A 19,028-nucleotide genomic window follows, 5' to 3' on the forward strand; every position below is an offset into this window, starting at 1 on the left:
AGAGTGAAGCTAATAGAGTGCTCTGGTGTGATTGCATTGTGTGAGTTTATAGAACAGAGGCAGACTGGAGTCAGACAGTTTGGCCACTTCGGAGTGAAATCATTATCATTACTTTTTGGATGTGGCCTGAGGGGAGGAAAGAATAATGATTAGAGAATGGCAGGCAGAATGAGAACAGAGGGAAAGAACTAGTGCAAGATGCTGCTAATAAATCACAAGAAGCATAAGTTCTATGACAAAGTGAGAGGAGATGACACTAAAAAGAACAGGAGGATTCAGGTGAAAATGCTCCACTGCAGTGAAAGATTTTGAAAATATACACTATTTACAATGTGCAGTATATATAGCATCTACTCCAACTAACAGCAGTTACCTAAACACACCACTAGATGGCAATAAAACCAAAGCAACTTTAATTTTGTTAGCCATTATGAGGCCTTTCACCTAAAAGGAAGATGGCTTCCAGCCAGTTAGTATGGCCTTGATGAATTCAGGTTCCTACCTCGGTACGAAAATCCACTGTAACCTGAGTCTGTTATGTTTGCTCACCAACATCTCTAAATGCCAAAATACTGCATGTTTGAGTGTGTTCATAACTGCTTCATATGTCAACTGTGTTTCACAGCATGCATGGATTGTGAACTGGTTTTCTTCAACACTACTTTAAGGATAAAGCTGATGTGTACTCTATTATCAAACTATTTTATTTCCCTCTTTTAAATGTATTTCAACTCTAAAGCAGCTGCATTTCTTTTTATTAGCTTTCAAACAGAACCCGCTACAACCTAAAAATCACAAGTTGAGTTAATATGTTAAAGAAATTAGTGGCGTTAAAACAAATTTGCGTTACCTTTGACAGCCCTTCCTTTTATGCATGTTTACAGTTAGACATTTGCGTAAAAGCATTTCAACAAGCCAGAAACAGTAAATTTTCCACTTTTATTTTATGTACAACAAAACATTGCAAATCACAATTTTAAACGTTTAAAAAAAAACTGAATTTGATGAACGCTTCAACAGCTTTTGTGACTTAAAAAAACAGTAGCAATAAGCCAAGCCCATTCACACAGACAGTTATTATTACAGAACAACTCAACAAATAGTTAGCTCAACATCTGTCCCGCTGTATGGATGTGTGTTGTATGTCGACAAAATATTGGCAAGATGAGTTAAAAGGTATATTGGAATTTATAGTTACAATTTCACTCCGGCACTTGATTAAAATAGTCTACAGCGGAACTGAATGATTTGTAGTTTTCATATAAATAAAAAAGGCACAAATACGTGGAAAGATGGTAGCAAATTGATTCTCAGGTGCCGGATAATGAATATGCATTCGCCCTACAGTCAGAAATGGTGTAAGAGTGACTTCTATTCAGTGCATTCAAATCATTTTCCCCCTAACGCACTGTAAAATCTAGCATGCGAAACATATATTTCTACATACCAAGTTGTATAATATCACGGGTGTTTCAACCTTAACTTAGTGCTTTACAGGTGTCTACTAAGTGGATAGTATACTGCATAGGATACAAATCATTAAGCACTAACGGGAGTTCCAGACAGGGCAAGGCCATTATTCAAAACTTGAATGCGGTTTGTTCAAACAATATTACAGTAACATCACAGGGTAGCCCTGAAGAAACTAAAATATAAAAAAAAAAAAAAAAAAAAACAGCTCCTGGGATACATCTTTTCAACGTTATAATCTCTGAGTTGGACCTAGCAAGAATGTCAAAGTGTTCCTTCAGCCTCTTAACACCGAGTCCCGTCCTGTTCAAACGTACTCCTTGCTGCTGGGCGGTCTGGAGATGGGGTACTTGGGTGTTGAGTTGGATTTTCCTCTCGGGCAGGACGCTGCCAGCATGGCGCCTCCGACTACGGCCAGGAAAGCTCCGGCCCAGGCGATGAAGATGGCGGAACCAAACTCGTACCTGCAGAAAGAGAAGTTACAGTGAGTCAAAAAGGGTAAACGGATGTCGGCAGAGCTCCGACTGATATAAAAACAAACATGCACAATAAAATTCATCAGTACTCGAGGAGTGGCTGGACACATGCAAATGTCTGGATGTAGAAGGGGGAGTATCAGCTTACTGGAAATTACACATCACAATGTTGATCCCACTTCAACATTTTGTATTTCCTTATAAGCATTTTGTATTTACTTATTTGTACTGTGGTTATTTGTTATATATTGCACATCTTAATGCAAATGATTGTACATATTTCTTCTCATTTTATTATTTTAACACTTTTATTTCTTTATATATAGTGTGTTTAAAGTCCAGCATCATGTACATAACTTGCATGTTACATACTCCTTTATTTCTATCGTCTTACATTTTTTTACGTTTATACAAGAGCAACTGTAATGCCCAAATTTCACCCGGGGGATCGATAAAGTATTTCTGATTCTGATTTAAATTTTCACTCTCAAAATGTGGTCTCGGCAGAAGACAAAGTTTTCAGCTTAAATGCTCGTGTACTTACTTGGTATTGACGGGGGTGAAAGGGTCGTAGAAGGCTCGGATGATGTCGTGAGCGTACCACGAGCAGGCGATGACGGCACACAAAGCTGTGGGAAAGTAAAAAGGGAGAACGTCACTTAAACTGTTAAGAGTCAACAAGGGGAAAAGGAAAAAAAACAAGATAAAATGGCTTCTTACATCCAATCAGGATGATGATGCCTCCAACCATAGCAATGCGGGATTTTTTGGTTTTGTCATCTCCTCCGCAGTTGGTGCACTTCATTCCCATGGTGGCTGCGCCCAGGCCAATCACTGTTACGATGATGCCCACAATCATGAGGGCGCGGGTTGCCTGGAGGGCACCTGGGTAAAGAGGAAAGGATAGGGTTAATCCATCAGTTATTGTGACAAGTATTCAACGCCAGTTCGGTTCGCAGGGTCATGGGTGTGGCAACATTTGGCTTTACTAGAGTAAAATAATCATTTGCATTTGAAGTGAATTTCTACAATGATTTGTAGTGACAACTTATTTTCTGCAAAGTTGCTTGTATGCGCTTTAAAGCCACCATTCGTCAAAAAAGCAGTGTAAACAAACACTGTTGGTGTACTACAGAGCAGCTTCTGTCTCTTGTGTCTCATTGCCGCTCCCTATAACAACGAACCACAGAAACTGGCTCCAGCCAGAAGTCACGGAGAAACTAGAGGGGGGTGGGGGAGTGTGTGTGGGTTTGTATGCATGCAAGTCAGAAACAGGTCTGACCAGGTTTCTGGTTTCATTATGAGGAAGACACTCCCAATTTCAGGTGCTCGCAGCCTGCTTTTCAGCAGGTGGACGTTTCGTAGCTTAAACCTACCATCCGAAAAAGAAAGACTCCCTCTTGAATGTGAAGAATGCCCCAATGAGTCACAATCTAGTGGTCACACTTCTCGCAGTTTTGATATCAATTGTTCCTAAACTTCAGATGTGCGTTAGTAGATTTTCGCAAGGTATTTCTGAACGAGCCGTTATTTGTTCACTTGCTCCGTATCTAACCGCAGCTTTAATCACACAATGTTTATCAGCAGTTGGTTTGTGCTCGTGTTTGAAGAGGCGATAAAGACGCATTGTGCTGCAGATATTCTATCAAATGTTTTGATAAAGCCAAATAGAATGCGCTATTTTGAGGGAAATGGACAGTTGGTGAACTTTTAACTCACAAAATACAGATGTGAAGTGCAGTTGAGTGAATATGTTGAGTCAGGGATTAACACACAGGGAGGGACCGATTTACAAAAACTGCACAGAGGACTTCCCTGTGAGTGACTTTCGGGCAGTTAATGCCCGAGGGTTAATCTATCAATCAGTTGAATTTGACACATGTACAAGGAAGAATCCAACTGCCTACAGTACATGGACTTGTGTTGTTTTACTTTAAGGCATTTCTTCATTTAGCTTTAGATGCAATTTTTTTTGCTAATGGCCTACATGACTACAAATGACTAACCAGTTCACTTTGTTCCCAGAAACCGCCCACACTACTACATACGATAGCCCGGAAGCAGGGCCTTTTTTAATCGCTTAACCTATTCACTATATAAGTGTTGGAAATGCTGCATTAAATGCAATCTTATCCAGATTCTGTAGGAAAAACTCAACATGTTCTCTCCCAAAACATAGCAAAGAATGTTTTTGTGTTCATTTGAATGCCCTGTAGGCCAAAGACAAAGCTGGTATTCACACATGTTGACTAAACACTGGCTCATACAGGTGTTTGTTAACCTACTAGGCTGTGTAATGCAAGTCCTACACTATAGGGTTCTCTCCACACATGCAAGAGGAGGAGGAGGGGGTAGTACTGCACTGGACAATGGATGCAGGATAATCATTGCCTGAGAGTAAAAAAAAAAAAAAAAAGTGCTGCATACACACTCCATCAAGTGGAAAGAATGCAAGATTAAAAAAAAACTAATTATCTCGTTGCTTTCCTGCACCGTGCAGGTGAGGCCTCATGGTGTGGTTTAAACTAAATGATCCTGCATTGTAGGTGAATAAAAGGGGAGTTAATAAGTGACAGAACCGGTTAGCCAGAGCCACAGGAATCTGTAGCAGCGAAAGAGTTGTAAAGAAACAGCTCAGAAGTGTAGAAAATGCCCTTTAGGGGAGAAAAAGGTTACAAATTCAAACAGGTGCATGTCGGTTTGTTACATCGTTTCCGGGTTTTTGTGTAGGAAACGGTGAGCAAAACTAACTTTAAAAGCAAGATGAGCTTCTAATGAGAATTACACAGTAGGCCTATATGTGTTTAGACTTTTAATTCTTATTACAGAAAGACTAAATTAAACCAGCTCTATGAAGCTCAAGGCATCATTTTACAGCTTTTCAAGGGCTTTAAGGCCTAACCCGGGCTAGTAAACTCGGTTTCTTCTTTTAAATCACGCCCTCAAAACCTAACCTTAACAGGTAGGCCTTTCTTTGTTTTCAAGCAATCCCTTGGTTTAAATTCCATTATTGTTGACTTTTCTTACAAAACTCTTATGCTCAACATTTTATTTTGGCCTGTGTTTTTATTCTGTATTGTTTTTAATCTTATCTTGATGTTTGCACTATTTTAACTTATGTAAAGCACTTTTTTAACTATGTTTGGAAAGGTGCTATACAAATAAAGTATTTCTATTTATTTATTTATCCATAATAGACTTAAAAAAAAAGAAGATACATTTGACGCTTTTGGTCCAAAAAAGAAAAAGAAAAACTGTGATGACCCAGCCTACTTTAAACGCAACACTAGGTGTGTATTAACTTACTGTTGAGCTGCAGGATGGAGTCGTACACTTTGCACTGGATCTGGCCCGTGCTCTGGAACGCGCAGCTCATCCACAGTCCTTCGTACATGGCGATGGCCGTGATGATGTTGTCCCCAACATAAGCGGACATCTTCCATTGGGGCAAAATGGTGCCAATTATCAGTCCAATTAAGCCGAAAAGGGCGAGGGCGAATCCCAAAATCTGCAGACCCTTGTTGGCCATTTTAAACACTTCTTCTTCTCCTGTGAAACCAACAAAGAAGACGACGTCCACCTGCTGTTGAAGGTACAAATCCCGCACTCCTCACACTTCTCACGATGTTTGGCTTAAGTTTGCTGACAAAGTTAGCTCTTCTGTTAGTTATCTGTTTAGTATTGCTTTAGCTCTCTGACAAAGAAGTTAGTAGCAGACAACGGTGATATTTCAGTTTATATAAAGTTTGGCGGAGCTTCTTCTTCTTCACGCACCTGTTCGTCTGCCGCACCTCGAATGGGGAGGGAGCAGCGGGAGCGAGCTTTATTAGGCGGTTTCTGTTGTCCAGGTGGGCGGGGACGCGCACGTAGTTTCGACTCATCAGGCGACGCAGCAAACACCTGAAGTTTCATGATGTAAGTGTTTCCTGTAGCAGACCCCTCTGCACTCACACACACACACACACACACACACACACACACACACACACACACACACACACACACACACACACACACACACACACTATTGATAGACTATAATGATTTTGGTTTGTACTATATCCAATAAATATGATTGATGACACAGAAATGCATCTGAAGTTAATATTGTAAGTGCAGAATTTCTAATAAACCAATGGATATTGTTAAATATCTTATTTTATATTACCAAAATAAAAGTGGACACCAGCATTAGTCATAATAATGTAAGTCTAACCACGTCTAGTCTAACCATGTGAGGCTTGGTAAGCTGGAAAAACAGGAAATTTCAAAACTAGGAGGCATTTTGTTTGTTTGTCTGTTTCTTTATTTACACATGTGAAAGATTAAAAAGATACAGTATATAATTTGCAAGGGGATGTATTTAAAAAAATAATTATATATAAAACTGCACAAAATCCAGTTAATGAAAAGAAAACAGGAAATGTGTCAGGAGAGGTCAAGAAGCCACAGGTTTATACAAAGGATCTCCCCCTAACCCCATGAGAGAGAAAAAAACAATAACAAAAAAGGAAGGAAGATCTAAACTAACATAATTTTAAAAATACAAAAAAAGTTAAACAACAACAAGAAGTACACAAAATGTGCAGAAAAACCTAACCAAACAGTGGAAAACAATCCAATAAAAACACTGAAATACATACCAAAAAAACAGTACAGAAGAAAAGAAAATATATCTAAACATATCAGAAGATAATTAGACATCATTAATTAAATGTGATGAGAATTTCCTTTTAAAATGTTCTACGGATAACGAGCTCTTGATAACATGTATTTTGGTGTTCCATATTTGTACACCACGGTATCGGAGGGAGTACTGGCCATGTTTTGTTTTGTAAAAAGGCAAGTGAAGATGATTAATCTGTCTAGTATTATGTGAATGAATTTGAGAATAAGATTTAAAGAAGTTGCTAAACGATGATGGTAAAGAAGAAGGCAAGAACATATATTTATATATAAACACACATATCTGATGAATATTTACATCATAAACTGAAAGAATGTTCAGTTTCCTGAACAGTGGAGCAGAAGCCTCCTTAGAGTTTGACAAAGTTGCACTTTGTACACATATTTTTGAACAGGAAAGGCACCAATAGAGAGACATGCTTTTATAATATATGCATGCTTAGCATCGTGCTGGCTTTATTATATTGGTTCCACATGACTTATAAATGGTCCAAAATGGGAAGTTGTATTAATGTAAGTGGAGTTCCATTCAAATCAGGAGACATGAGTCAAATAAAACATTATACAGTGTAGTGTGATGAAAAGCCATTTTACTATCTAGCCTATAATATTATTATATATTATTATATTTAATCATACACAAATTGAACAATCAACATCTAAACCACTACTATCAAAAATTGTATTACATAGGATAATATCGCATTCTTATACACACGCAATTTTGTTGTTTGTAATTTTTATATTCAACACTTGTGTGAGTGTGGCTGAGCTTGAGTTATAGGACACTTTAAATGGCCCTCTGACAGAACCGTGCTTTATCTGCCATAGGTCAGCAGCAGAACTGAACTCCACTCTGACATGGAGGAGGTACATTTTGAAAACCAGGAAAATCAACAAACAGCAACACAAGGTGTGGCTCTGAGACTGTTTGGTGAAGAGTTAAAGGTATGAGTACTTTGCATTGATGGATCCTGTTGTTATGGTAACACATTTCAGTTTGAATCATGTTAAAATAAGATGAGATAATTCCTTTATTAGTACTACAGCCTGGAAATTTGCAATGTTATTGAATGTTAATATCACTTATATACCTTTAAACAGAGGGAGATTTTATTCAAATTGCATTTGGACACAACTTCACAGCATTTATTGCCTACATTTCAAGTAACTGTGCTGAGCTTACCAGTCTAAAGCTGACTTTCAGTGAGTGCTTCAAGTTTAAAATAACTATTGCTGTGTGTCATATCAGAGTTTCTATCGGCCCAAAGGGAGTAATGGACACACTATATGCTGGTTTTATTGGCGCAAATGGTCTGTAGATAGCCTATACAATTTTTAATGAAACAGCACAATTTTATAATTTATGGCAATGTTTTTGTGCCACAGATCCCACTTTGAGAATCAAGAGTCAAATCAGAGTATGAGTCAGGGTTTCCTGAGTCTGCTGATCCCTGATACTGTATTGAATCAAGTGTTGGACTAAAGAATGTATGACTGAAACGTTCCCTGTCAACAGTGAATGAGATGGACTACTGAGTCCTCAGCTTTCTAGTACATCTGAACACTGGTCAATGGAATGTGTTTGTGCCAGTCATCTCCCACCTCAGATAGTGTTTATTATCAGGAACCCTCACTTCCCCTTTAGATAAACTTCTGGGCTGGTGTGGTTAAAAAAACAGAACATCATTTTTTCGGGCCTTTCCTTTAAATAATTTGTTGGTATGTTTTACTGTCAGTTTTGTAACCATTCTTTTTCGTTAGTTTGCATTCTATACTTATTACTTTTTACGTGAGCGCTTAAAGGCGCCACTACCACCACTACTACTACTACATCAAAACATTTCAGTAGAATCCATTATGAAAATAAACACCTTCCCTCTGACACACTGCAAAAGGTGGAGCTCTAAGAGGCTTGGAGTTTTATTTTTAGGAGCACTGTGCCCTGAGGGTGAATTTTTTTCAGATGACTGTTTGTTCTCAGGAGTTCACTATGACAACATGGGAGAAAATCCCAGGACTTGGTCAGTTTTCAGCCGGATAGAGATACAATCTTGTGTCAGGTTTGCTCTAGTTTTACTTGAAAATTTCAAATGAAATCTTTGCTACATACAGTATATGATGATGAGGTTATATGTTAATCTGATTGAATCGTGCCTTTTAAGAATCAGTTTCCCTTTTCGACTTCACTCTGTGTTGTACAGTTATACGTTACAGCCTGGCAGCGGCTTCAAAGTTACACTTGGAGTTGATTCAGTTACCAGTCCAAACAGGTTTTATTGAGAACCTTCTGGTATCTATGCAGTTATTATATTAGAAAACATAAAAATATGCCACCCAAACATAATCTCTATGCACATGCGAGTCTAACAAGCACAGGCATGTGAATTTCTCACACACTTTTACTACATTGCATCACATACCATATAAACATACAAAGGGATTGTCAGGTTATGAAGATACTATGATACTTGCGCAACATTGAGACTTCAGATAGATACCCACAGTCACTCTCTGAGTCATCACACGCTGTAGGAAAGACACAGGAAGTAAGACGTAAATATTTTGGACTTGACACTAGTTTCTAGACCAGTCAGATGATTCATCTCAGATGAAACTGAATGGAACAATTTACATTTGTTTATCCTGCTTTACAGGGCGTGTCTAATGACACTTATAACTGACGTTGGATTTTCATGGTTTTAATGATTTAAATTATTTAAATTTGTTCTTAGGTTGGATCACGTGTATATGCGGGCAATGTAATTTCATAAAATTATTCACACTATTAAAAAGTTTTTCCCTGGCAACTAATTAGATTAAGGTTAATGTGACTTGTCACTGAAGTTATTACCTGCCTGAACAACTTTCCCCAAAACTTCCTTTGATATTTTGAGTCATATTTTTCTCTCTGATCAGATGTTTTCCAATTAGGATTTAACCTCGCCGTTTGACACTTGTGTGGTGATGTTACCCTAATGACTCATTGTAATCCCTTTAACTTGAGTGTGCATCATTCGTGGGAAAATGGCTGTTGGACAAAAGGTTACATGAGGCTAGATGAAACAAAAATAAATCTCAAATGCAGTGCTGCCATCTGGTGGTTACTGTGAATCGCTCTTGTGGCTGTAACTAAATCATATATACATATATATATATATATATATATATATATATATATATATGATGGTTACTTATTCTGTAAAGACAACCATGTTTGAGGACAATTTCAAGTAGATTTCTGAAATTTTCTGTTTAACTCCAAATTTGTCATGCATGGTATCTATGCATTCTTGTGTTTATTGAAGTGTTTGTGAACTTTACTCACCAGAATGTATTCTCAGATTAGATTATATAGGTTTGAAATATAAAAAAATATATATAGGTATTTAACTGGACATCATGTGACTGCATTGGGGGCAACTTTATATTTTCAAAAAGTACAATAAAATAAAATAATACCATTAATTTTACACAAATCCTACATAATGGTTCGTAGGTTTGTTTGTACAGGAGCAACTTAATAAAAAAAATGTTCATGAGTTACAAAATAACAGCTTTTCAATTTTTTTCTAAAGTCACAAGAAGAAGTAATATTATATATGGAAGATGGAACGTGCCTAAATAATAAATAAATAAATAAATAAATAAATAAATAAATAAATAAATAAATAAATAAATAAAATGTACCAAAATAATATAAAAAATAAATGTAGGCATTAATTAATTGATAAAATGTGACATAAATTTATATTTCTGATGTCGAAAAGTTAACCCCGTGACAGACTTTGGATGATAGCCCCCTCATTTACATAATAGAGCAGAAATGCATAAATAAATGGAAAAAGTAAATGGATAAAGAAAAGAATACAGAAATAAATAAGTTTGGGGAAATAAATAAGGGGGGAATGCAAAGGGGAAACCATGCAGAAGTAAATACATACATAAAAATATATATACATTTAATAATGAATAAAAAAATAAAAAAATAAAAAATAAAAAAATTAATTAATTAATTAATTAAAAAGTTGATCAAAATAAATAAATGAATAAAAAGAAACATTTAATGGATTAGTAGATAGATAGAGGAATTAATACAAAGGTAAATAAATAGAAGCTAATTAAAACAGAAATACCAATTTATGTCACATTTTATCAATTTATTTAAGTGGCAGTATATTTTTGGCATCATTGGGCAAAAATTCCATAATAACCTTTCAGCATATTGTAATTCAAGTGTTCTGAGAGATAACTAGACTTCTGCACCTCCTAATGGCTCTGTTTTCAGGCTTTAAAAAATCGAGCCCGTGACGGGAGACTTTGACCAATCACACACAGGTTATTTCCCTGAGAGAGCGTTCCTATTGGCTGTGCTCCGGTCATGCGTTCCTTCACCAGATTTCACAATGGTGGTGGCGTCACAAACCTTCTCATTTTACAGCTAAACTGTACACTACAAGATGATTCTGAAAACATTTGAGGGCCATAAATAGGCATTAACGTTACATAATATTGATTCATATTTGATCAGCGCTGCCTTGTTTGACCGTTTGGTCGGAGTTCGCGAGTGATTGACAGCCAGCTCTCATAGACAGCAGACCTCAGATCAGCTCTGACTGCTTGTTTTCCTCCGGTCTGTGAAATCTTACAGATGCCGTTAGGAGCACCGGAGGACACAGAGGCACATGCTTTTTTCCAGGTTACCTGTTTCATGTTCTCATATTTGCTCCAATCTCGCCTACTTCAGCTTTAATGAGTCATTTATTTATTTTTGTTTTTGGCAGGTTCTGTCCTCCACAGTCATGGGCCACGCATAATGGTGTATAAAAATAATGCTCCTGAAGAATTTCTAATCATTATCATTATGTTTGATCCATTTTTGTTAATTTGCAAATATGATCAAACAAGAGCAAACAAATGCTTTCCTCTTATCAGCAGTCTCAATTCACAGATGAGAGACAGTGGTGGACAAACCAGTTGTCACCTATAAAAGTGTAAACTCTAAGCTATGAAACATAATCAACAATGATCTAGAAGTGTTTGAATTATATCCAAATGTACATGTGTTTAAACGTATTCCTTAACTGGAATTATATATATATATATATATATATTATGTATAGTGGCTTAATTAAAGCTGCAGCTGTGAAGTGCTTCTAATGATCCTTTACTTATATTGTAGCTAGCAGAAAAACTGTGACGCTCAGGGCATTTCTTGCCGGCATTTGCATATAAGATTTTTATTTTGATTGTGTGCAATTTTTGCCAGCGCACTAAGATAAAAAAGGAGGCTTTATTCCTGATAATGTGCCAAAAAGTGATGTTTCGTTCTGCACTGTGGAACGCCTATTGTAGATGATGAAGAAGATCATATACATGCATATCATTTGCAGAAGCAAAGTATAATTTAGAACTTGTCAAACACTGCCTTTTGCTTACATTATGTGACATCTTTGTAAATTACTTTACTCTCTCTATTTCTCTCTCTTTATTATATTCTACATTCTACTATATTATTTACATTTAATCAATGAAATCATGACTTGTAGTTCTGTACTTTCCCTTGAAAATGTATGATGAAATACCAAATGGCTTTTGTTCATCATCTCAATTGTTTTATCTTTTGCTTCATAGCAATTATTGATATTGAGACATTATTTTTTTTTACCTTCACCATACACTTCTGCTGACTTTGTTGATCATTTCATGATTGTTTTCCCTCCATCTGCTGTGTTATTGACATGAATATCAATGCAAGAGCAGTTGATTGTGTGCAGTCAGAAGACATTCAGTGCTTGGAAAAAAAACAAACATAATTAAATGCAACACATGCACATAAAACCTTCAAGGTTGTGATTTTCCCACGTCTGTTCAAATTTAGCATGTAGATGCCTGTAACGGAAACATGCGCACGCTGAGGGTAATTGGCTCCTCCAGCTATCGTGAGAACTATATTTGGTTTAATGCCTTAATCCTTATTTGCCGCATTAAGAAATATAATGCTCCATTCAGTCTGTGCGCAGACGGCTCCTCTCTGTGTGGGTTTTACTGAGAATAATCTTATAGAAATGCATGAGCCATGCTTACATGGAGATTTGAGATGTCCCAGTAAAGCGCAAGGGAGGATCAGAGGAGGAAAAGAGGGGCTGTCTGACCCCGGCCGAGGTCGCGTCTCAAAGGGGGACTCGTCGTGAAAGTCAGCGACAGCCCAGAGCGCACAATAATCTGCCAGATCAGATGCTGCTCAATTTGAGCTTGTTCTACAGTGTGACTTGTAGCTTAATTATCCCAGTCTGTGGGACACGAGCCATCATCCATTTACCACGGTTACCACTGAGAGATTGTAATGGCTAATTGACTGCTGGGTTGTGAACTAGAAGTAATTGCAGCTATTCATCCATCTGATGTGTTTCGGTTAAATAATCTCGGGTTTCTTTGAAAAGGCAGATGATTCTTTAGATCAGACAGCTGTTAGTTTGTTAATCTCACACCAAATGAACACGACATCATCACTACATCAATGTATTCATGCTGATTTGCCTTATATGCTGAATGCAATGTGTTGCAAAGTGTAAAATATGCAATTTGAGCTGTCAATGTTCAGAGATTTTTGTCACTACTATAAGGCTTTAGCGTCATGGTTGATAGCTACAAGGGAGATGCAAAGAGGGATGAAAGATGCGAGGGCAATTGTGAAAGGTCATGAGCCAGATTTAAGCCCACCTTTTTAAAGATGATGACAAAATTCACAAGATTATGGCCAGTGCAATTAGTTTTAATCATTAAAACTAAATGTGATGGTGCAGAAGTCAGTGTGGCTATACAGGCTTTATAGTGAACTCCAAGCACTCTATCTGCAAGCCTGTGCATGTTTGGTTTTATAGGGGTTTTACTTTTATTTACCCTGTTTACCGAGAGTCAGACAAGCTTATGGGTGGCATGACACTTGATTGAAAACCTTCTAAAATAAAACCTAATTTTTCCACAATTACTGGTAAGTAAAACACTACACTCACATAAGGAAACAATAAATCAGGAGTTTTCCATCATCTCTGTGGTTTTGAGCGTGTTAATAGCGGCAGTAGCTCAGTCCGTGGGGGACCCAGCTTGGGAACCGAAGGGTCGCTGGTTCAAGTCCCTGTACGTACCAAGTACAGACTGGTAGCTCCAGAGATGTCAGATCGCCTCCTGGGAACTGCTCGGGGCACCATCCTCCTCACTCTGACATCTCTGCATACATAATGCATGTGTATAGGTCATGTTTGCATATTTGTTTTTTAGGCCTGTGTGTGTCAATATATATATATACAAGGTGAAAGAAATTGAATTTCCCCTTATTAATTTCCCCGGGATTAATAAAGTATACATTATTTATTTATTTTAGATCATTATTAAAGGTCCAGTGTGTAGGATTTTGGCGGCATCTATTGGTGTGGTTGCAGATTGCAACCAACTGAGTACCGTAACGTGAGTTGCCGAGGGCAAAATCTTGGTAACGCTGTTCGTCTCGTTCAGAAGCCATCCTTACCGTAATAACACTATACTTTAGGAGCAAAGGAAGTCAGACGGCGGCTGGCGATTCCACGGTTTTAGTTTCACATGCGTGTCGGAGAACTACAGTGGCCTTCAGGTAACGTAAAAAACTTAAAAGTCTCTCTCTAGAGTCAGTGTTTGGTTTGTCCGTTCTGGGCTACTGTAGAAACATGGCGGAGCAACATGGTGGACTCTGTGAAGAGGACCCGCTCCCTATGTAGATATGAGGGGCTCATTCTAAGCTAACGGAAACACAATGATTCTTAGTTCCAGGTGATTATACACTATTGAAAACATAGTAATGAATATCATATTCCATTTCTGCTAATAGATCCCATGAAATGTTACACACTGGTCCTTTAATAGTGGAAAATAATGGAAGAAACACCACAAGAAGGGTCCTCCCTCTAGGTTTGATAGCTGCCAGTATAGGCAGCATGACTAAAAAGCCCATCTGCTAATATTAATTACACATGACACAGTATAATGATCATCATTACAAATGATTGCTTCCTGTATAAAGAGATAGGGGAGTGTTTAGTCTAACTTGGCTTAAAGACTGGGAAGCAGAGGGAGACTGAGAGCCCAGCCAAGATTATGCATTTTGCCCTTGTTCAACATTTCTCCCTGCTGGAACACTGGCATCACTTTGTTGTGTATGTACCTTCTGCATGCAGAGGCTACTCTCTGTCCTAAGAAAAACACATCCGCTTCTTTTTATCAACCTCAGGCCATGTGGACCATCTTTTATGACGCAGAGGCATCCCTGAGGAACTCCTTTCACTTGCTGCGCATTAACTACCTGACAACCTCTTCATTTACAAGTCAAAACATTAAAAGAGTGTCTAAAGTCTGTTATGCAAAAGGCTCTTGGGTAAATATCATTATTATGCAGAGGGGATGGGAGTTCTTCCCTGAGGTGGTAAACCGAGAGGCAACTGGCTGGGCAAGGTCGGGATATGGCATCCTTAGCTGCAGAGGTGATGCTAGGAAAAGCTATGAAGCACACCCTGATGTGCCTGTTTGGCAGTTAACTTAATGTAGTATAGAACAGGTAATAGTCCGCCACACACAGATGCACACACCAGAATGGACATGCACAAAGTGTGCCAGTGCTTCTGGAAGAAGTCACCGTCTCTTGGAAAGATGACTCACTCCCAGCAAGACCCCTATTCAAAGAACGTTTTCCATGGATTTTTGAAAGGATGGTTAAGCAGTCCATGAAGGCCATGTTGGCAGCCCACCTCCACCCAAGATTGTCGGCTACACTACACCCCCTCCCCCATCCTCCCAGCGTTTTCAGTCCACCATGACTGAAAGAGCTTATAAAGGCAGCAGCCTTGATGGTGAGAGCTCTTAACATCACCTCCGTGTTGACAGCTTACCAAGTGGAACTTTTATAATGGTGGGAAGAGATAACCAGGATTATGGATATTTGTGTCCGGTGCTGTGCTGCCCGTGTAGCGGGGAAGTGTGTGTCTGCATGAGAGGTGGGCGAGATGGCTCAACCTGAACAACTTGTTGGAGAAGATTCCAGACTCAGAGTTGTGAAATGCGTTGATGGTGGAATACAAAAGAGGAAGTGCTAAAAGACTAATGTACAATAATAATAATGAAGATAAATAGATATAGATATATGTAATATATAGTGGAGCAGATGTGCATGCCGTTTGGCCATTAGACCCTTTTGAGTTGCAGGAGACTGCAACAGAGTGAGGCAAGAATCAGGGAAGATATTTCACCCCCATCCGGTCTCGCTCTATAGGGACCTGGCCCACGAGTGGTTTAATCATTTGAGAACTGCTGGGCTATCACAGAGTTTTATTAATACTATTCAAAATGCCACATCATCATCCAACAGACACGTAAAGACTGTAAGTGGAGAGAGTTTTAGGAATGGTGTGTTGAGGCACAGGATATTCCCTTCCAGTGGTGCCATTTTGTCATTTCTACAGGACTTTATTGACAAGTGTATTGTTGGTTTCGATGGAAAAACCGCAGGGGTACATGGTTTGTCGGTTCATGAAAGGGGCACAGAGAGACTATTACCCATCTCCAAGCCAATTCCACCATCATGGGATCAATTCCAGAGTTCCTCACCAGCCATCCCTCTGAGCCATTTGAACACATCCATCGCTGTTCAAGCGGTTCAAAGGGATAGCTGTGTCTCTTATAGTGGATAAGTCACAAACACGGCACTGAAGCACTGACTCATGATCAGACGTCGTGAAGTGCGTTTGGTCCCTGATCGTATAGCGATTATAATAGAGGCTGTGTCTCAGACAGAGAAGGTAGTTCTCACAATTCTCTCATGGCTGCCTGATGCACATGAACTCACTGAGTAGGCCTACCAGAGTCCGCTAACCTACCAACCATCTTACTGTAGTATTAACATGAACCATGACGGCCTACTTTTACACCCCAGGCAAAAACATTGTTTTTCATGCACTGACCAATTTTGAGATTTTGGGCTAATTTGCTTCCATAACATGTCTTCTTTCAGACTAGTAGAAAGAAAACATCCAAAATACACATTTAGGTGTTTATTTTACTACTTTGTCTATTTGCGTCTGTAGATTTCTCCTAAATTCACCAAAAAGTTAGTATTAGATAATGCCTCATTTGTATATTTAGTTACATTTATATTTAAACATTTCAGAAAACTAATTGTCTTAATGTCAGTAATCAACTGGGGACATTTCATAGTGATATCTATTAGTTAAATTTTTTTACCCTATTCACCTGTAGTGTCTTTCAACATGTATGGAATTCTATAATCCATATCTTTTAAAGGCCGTTTCTCAAAATGAGTTTTTTCTCATACTCTTGTCATGCTTGTGAGCTTTTATTGTGTTGTGTTCTGTTTTATGGCAGATGCTTCTGCAGAGAAGAATGCAAAGAACAAGCTCCTGGTTTAAGGTAAGACAGCTTGCTCTGCTACTACTGGGTGCTAATGTTTACAGATGGCTGGTTTTATTAGCAGTGCAACAGGTTGCATGACTAATGCTTTGCAAATGTGTGACGCTTTGCGCACAATTTACTGTAAGTGTATGGCTGTTCAGGTGGTTGTTTTTGAACGGCAAATACACAGCATTGTCTCATAATTTATCTTAGAAGCCCCAAAACTGCTTTGTGACTGATTCATTGAAGTGCTTCTTGCCTCCTTTGATGCTCCTCTGCAGCTGATGATATTTTCTTTTACTGATGAAATCTGAGCATGCAGGTGTTGATGAGTGAAAGTTTGCATGCAGTCATTTGATATTTCTGTATGAGCTTTTTGGATTAGACATCTAGATATAGAAACATGTTTTTTTTAGGAAACAGCATGGATTTCATACCAGTGTTGAGTGTTGTAGGCCAGGGTATCCACTATGTGAGGGTACACAGGCCTTTGGAAGATCACAACCTCACCTCACCTCTTATGTATATCCAACATTGAGATGAAGTGAATATTAGAAAAGCTGCAGTTTGTGTGTTTCTGCTGTATTTGTGAGTGAAAGCAGATCATTCTCAGGTTTACATTGCACAAAATGAGATAATAGATACTGTATTTACGGTGTATGGGCCCTCTCATTGATTTGGTTTTATTGTATTATTATTATTATTAGTGGTAAATCTTTATGAGGTTGCATATAATCTTTAAGTTATAGTGTTGCTGTTAAGTATCAGTGTTATAAATCCAGAGGACTAACTTGAATTAGATCTTTTGAATCTGTTGAAAGGAGCTGTGCGAACATCAGTGTGTTCACTGAAAGAATATGGATTAGTTTATAATTTTTATTATAAATATGATTTAGGCAAGTCAGCCATTTGTAATATTGCTTTTGAGTAAAAGTATGACATTTGTTAATAGTACAATCATTGACTTATATCTCCAAGTGACTGAATGAATAGGTCTAAGCGTAACTGAGGCTACAATTCCACATGTCCTTTAAAGATAGAGGGAGAAAAGAGAGAATCAGGGCAGGTCAGCTGGTTCAGCCTCGCCGCGCTGGGACCTGAGGAGTCACCGACCTATGACACCATCTCATAGCTCAGCTGGGACCACAGACACTTATTTTAAAAACACTGACATACTTTCTAGTAGCAATCATAGCTTAAACATAGGCTAGGTATTTCTCTATATATATTTTATTGATGTTATATGGTCTAGACTATTCATTTATAAAAGCATACAGCTCATTAGGTGACTGCAAATGGAGGGCAAATATGCAAATTACTCAACAGCGCCTCAAAGAGGAAACTAATACAGCAATTTATGGGACGTCAAAGGTTCTCTATACGATATCCATAGCATTAAGCAAACAACTATTTACTATGTAAAGATATAGAGGAGTAATGTCTACCTGAGCAGAGAATGAAGTCGCTTTCCCTCTGTGTTGTGTTGTAATCCGAGTTTCTCCGTGCTTTGTTGACATAGCCGGGCCGGCCGCGCATGCTTTTTTAACATTCCCACACAGGTGGGTCGCAGGAGATTTCATTAAGGTCGCCAAGTGAATTTGCAGAATTTTTTTCTATAGTCTTTTATTTAAGATTTATATCTGCTGTTCACCTTTGAGCCACACGAGGGAGCCTGAATGTTTGTTTTGTTCTGATAATTGTAGCCGACTTATAACGTTGAATCTAATATGAAAGGCAAGCGTACATTCTGTTTATTTTACTGATGAGAGGAAAAAAACGAGAGCCTGTTAACTCCACCTAAATGCATTTATTTGGTCTCATTCGTAAAGTATTTAACATGTGTATATGTTTTCAATAACGTGCATAAAATGAAATTGTGATTTATCAAACATATATCTCTCATCGACATGAATGGTTTATTCAAGATAATATAAGGTGATGTGTAAATGGCAGTAAACATGG

At 38.1% G+C, this 19,028-nt stretch overlaps 1 protein-coding gene and 1 long non-coding RNA gene across 2 annotated transcripts; one reads left to right on the forward strand and one right to left on the reverse strand.

The window, feature by feature from the left end:
- Nucleotides 1-929: 929 nt before the first annotated feature.
- Nucleotides 930-5,742, reverse strand: cldn7b (claudin 7b). The gene is made up of 4 exons (XM_074611960.1): nt 5,253-5,742; nt 2,667-2,831; nt 2,491-2,575; nt 930-1,934 (listed from the first exon to the last, which is right to left on the reverse strand). Exons 1-4 carry the CDS (start codon nt 5,473-5,475, stop codon nt 1,778-1,780), a joined length of 630 nt encoding a protein of 209 aa, XP_074468061.1. The 5' UTR covers nt 5,476-5,742; the 3' UTR covers nt 930-1,777.
- Nucleotides 5,731-19,018, forward strand: LOC141753374 (uncharacterized). The gene is made up of 4 exons (XR_012590439.1): nt 5,731-5,861; nt 7,464-7,580; nt 17,040-17,084; nt 17,483-19,018. It is a non-coding gene; the product is annotated as an uncharacterized LOC141753374 (long non-coding RNA).
- The last annotated feature ends 10 nt before the right edge of the window (nt 19,019-19,028 follow it).

The sequence above is a fragment of the Sebastes fasciatus genome, chromosome 16 (genome assembly GCF_043250625.1).
Source record: "Sebastes fasciatus isolate fSebFas1 chromosome 16, fSebFas1.pri, whole genome shotgun sequence".
NCBI lineage: Eukaryota > Metazoa > Chordata > Actinopteri > Perciformes > Sebastidae > Sebastes > Sebastes fasciatus.